The sequence below is a fragment of the Daucus carota genome, chromosome 8 (genome assembly GCF_001625215.2).
Source record: "Daucus carota subsp. sativus chromosome 8, DH1 v3.0, whole genome shotgun sequence".
NCBI lineage: Eukaryota > Viridiplantae > Streptophyta > Magnoliopsida > Apiales > Apiaceae > Daucus > Daucus carota.
Genome location: NC_030388.2, coordinates 1,353,558 through 1,357,387, shown reverse-complemented (window position 1 = coordinate 1,357,387; position 3,830 = coordinate 1,353,558). Strand labels below are relative to the sequence as shown.

Below are 3,830 nucleotides of genomic sequence, written 5' to 3'. Positions count from 1 at the left end.
AATTAGATACAGTTGTCTAAAAATTGAAGATACATTGGTCTCAAACAATTCGAAAAACCATCTTCTTCTGATCTATAAAGCTTTTGCAAAAATACAGATACTTTTACCTAATCCCATCCATTTACAAACATCCAACAAACATTACAAACCAACAATTCAACCATACCATTCAACCAACAATCACCAAATAGTTTACAAAATACCATACCATACGTAGCTAATACCATTCACAAAATACCATACATACCATTCACCAAATCCCAACCAAAATAAGATAAATCCAACAATTCAATAACCAAGCAAATCCCCCCACCCAACCAAGTTTACAAACCAACAATTCAACCAGGAGAAAAGTTTAATCAAAAGAAACCAACATAATTCTCTTTGGAATCTACCTTCACGCACCAAGACCTAAGATGCATAACGTTTCATAAAATATTTAGCGAATTCAATCTTGATTTCGCTAATGTCATCTTGTGTATACGCCAAGTTGCTCCTACGCATCCACTGAAAAATGGACCAATTTTTTTGTAAGTCAGGTGTCTTAGCAACAAAGACAGTTATTGTCAAAACTTAACAAAAGTGAAACTCACCTTATTTGCGAAGTCAAGATCCTTGTCCTGAACTATTTTTTTCATGTACCTCATAACAAAGAGGCCACAATCTTTAGTCCCTGCCTGCACCGGAACTCCCTAAAATTCCAAAAGAAAATATAACTACACAGTTGAATATATGATTTTTATATTTGACAGAAATAGAATCTGATGAGATAATTTATTACCGCCATGTTCTCCCATACAATTTCTTTCTTAACAGCCTTCTTCTGATCCTCTTTATAAAACTTGATGGCACTGTAAGCAAACAATAATTATCGACAAATATACTAACCACGATAAAATAATTCCGGTAAAGTTAATAAGTGAAGAAATGATGTGAAACTCACTTATCAACAACCTCTACCCATTCGCCATTGGCAATGCGTAGTTTCAGAGGGTCCATGTGATAGACAATCTCTGCCTCGGGATTGGCAACCGTCAATGTCCAGTGTTTCCTACGAAAGCATAAAAGAGATCAAGTATAAAAATTGAGTAGTAATCTATAATCTCAACTCAAGTAGTAGGCTTAAAATTACAATAGTAATTAAATTTTATCTCCAGTAATCTTGATTAGATCACTGGCTTACATGCGCAAAAAAAGTTCCTAATTATTATACTTATTAGCTAGCAGGCTGTTGAATTCAAACAATTGTTTCTTGTCTAGACTTAATATAAATACACACACATCATTATACGGCATGAGAAAGCATTGGCCTTTCCTAGCATCCTTAAATCGCAAAGCAAGTGCTCGCGATCTCTGAGCAACATTTCCACAGCCAAGAGCACCAATCGTGCTTGGATCTACGAATGCTATCAAGTTGGCCATTTTATGTTTTTGCACATAGTCATTCAAGCAACTGCATATAAATTTACGCATTACTGAGATTAAGTTTTCATTCAAGCAGCAAGTAATTAAGAAAAATAAGAAAAATTCACTTACTTCATATAAATGCAAATGACAGACCCTAACATTTCCCCTCCAGAGCATACCGCGTGTATATCAGATACGAAAATGGCTCGCTTCTTCGTAGATCCAAAAGCCTCTTCGCTTAGCTCAAAAGAAACTGTTTGACCATCACTCAAGGCGTCTTTTGCCCAGGTCCACAAACGTTTCAATGCCGATGGATAATTTGCACCCATCGGAACAACAAGCTCTGGTTGAATATCCTAAACCAGTTTATATGTCTTCCTTGCTTTCTTGCCAGGACCTTTTTTGCCTCTCTGAAAAATTAAAAAAAGAAGCACTTCAAATTAGTAAAAACAAAATCAAACATGTTAAATATACAGACCGAAATTGAACAAGTTTAATATATAAAGATTTAATTCTAACCTTTGGATCATGCACAACTTTGGTTGTGTTACTTTTTTCCACAACAATCATGTCCCTCGGCCATGCAACAAAGGTTCCCACGGCCTGTAGCACAGTAACAATTTCATCACCAATGGGGAATGGTATCTTCGCATCACTTTGTAGAACTTTAGTGATGGATACTCTTGCATTATCTCCTGCCAGCCTTACTCCATGTATAGTCTGCTCCAGTCCTTCAACAACCGGGACTTCGTCAATTTTTGCATAAGCCACAATATTGCTTATTGACCCAACTGCTAGTTGGCATTCATTATTCTCAGAAGCTACCACTTTCCCTTCATCTGTGAATTCATTTTTATCAATCTCCATAACATCAACATCCTTCACAATAACTGGTTCATCAGTATTATGAAAATCTTCAAGTTCTTCCGCAGCCATAGCTTTGTCACTTATTTCCTTTTCATCTTCTGGGACAGCGTCAACACATATCTTCCTTGCCACTTCAGGTTTATCAAGATCCTGAACAGCTGCATCCTTAGAATGAGAGCAACTTGCTTGCTGGGAAGCATGGAATGGACTACCCTCATTTGGTACAACCTTTTTCAATAACTCAATTTTGAGTTTTTCCATTTCAGTAGCCCAGAAAGCATCTCTCTCTTTAATGATCCTCGGAGTCTCCTCTGCCATAAACTTTTGAACTCCTTCACGTATCTTTTCATCCATTGTTTTTGCTCTTTTTTGTCTTGGAAGATCGAAGTAAACAGACTGCCTCATATGCTTTCCTTGGCCACGTACTCTTCCTCCGTGCTCAGCCTTTCCAAGCGCCTTTGTTAACACGTCATCAACACCTTCAACAACCAGTGTACCCTGCTTAACCTCCTCCTTCAACCGATCCTACAAAATAAGCATCAAACAGAAGTATTTAATATGAGGTTATATTTGATTGACAATTAAAATATAAAAATTAAATTTAATAAAGACAATCTGGTAAAGCCGATTCAGTTCTGCTCATTGTTGTGAGATATTATTCATAGATAGAATAGAATTTAGTAACTTACAATTTCCTTAGCTTTTTCTTGAACATCATCACTTAAAAACTTTCCATCTTTGTCTTTCCTAGCTAACACCCAAGTCATCGACCTATCCACCTCCTCTGTTTCTGGATGAGATTCACACTGCATTCATATAGAGGATCATCACCTTAGTAAAAATATTATCATGCTTTATATATAGAATGAATGCAAAAAGTAGGACTGTTGTTTATTTTTTACTAACCCATTCTTGTTCAAGATTAGCATAACCTTTTCGCGACATACGATGCGGATACTTAATCAACTGACTTCTTTGTTGTTGTTCTTCATGAATTAACTGCATGACATACACAAATGAGGTTATAGTACACCATTAGAAATCAAATTGGGTGTATTAGAAATTATAGATATCTGTTATTACCTACAATGCTACTAAAAGAAAATAGCACATTAAAAATTATTCTATATGATGCTTGTTCTGATGTCAGGACATCTATAGTACTAAAAAATAATATATTGAATTAACTTAACATAAATATTCATCTCCTACACTGAATTAACTTAACATAAATATTTCATCTCCTGCAAGGTGACTTTAAAGAGACAATCCTGTACAGCAAAAATTTACTTTTCATATAGGCTTATTTGAGCAAAGCTTTTAGGCGTAACTATTTATTAGACAATACCTAATTGGATTAAAGATAACATGCCACAGTTCTTGGGTTATTTCAAAAGTCAGATGCTAAGTGAAGACATACCTGAAACTCTGCAGATGTGCGATCAGCCACAAATATATCCCAGTCAGACTTTTCTATGAACGAATAGTCCGCGACATCTCTGGTTGATCCACACAGGGTAAAATGTAGTGTTTGGTCAGCCGACATTTAAACTCTC

The 3,830-nt window shown here is 35.8% G+C and overlaps 1 protein-coding gene across 1 annotated transcript; it reads right to left on the bottom strand.

Moving 5' to 3' along the window:
- Positions 1 to 411: 411 nt before the first annotated feature.
- LOC108197904 (uncharacterized) lies at positions 412 to 1,736 on the bottom strand. Its single transcript, XM_017365644.2, has 6 exons — positions 1,537 to 1,736; positions 1,292 to 1,453; positions 944 to 1,051; positions 782 to 851; positions 594 to 692; positions 412 to 507 (listed from the first exon to the last, which is right to left on the bottom strand). Exons 1-6 carry the CDS (start codon positions 1,734 to 1,736, stop codon positions 412 to 414), a joined length of 735 nt encoding a protein of 244 aa, XP_017221133.2.
- Between the last annotated feature and the right edge of the window lie 2,094 nt (positions 1,737 to 3,830).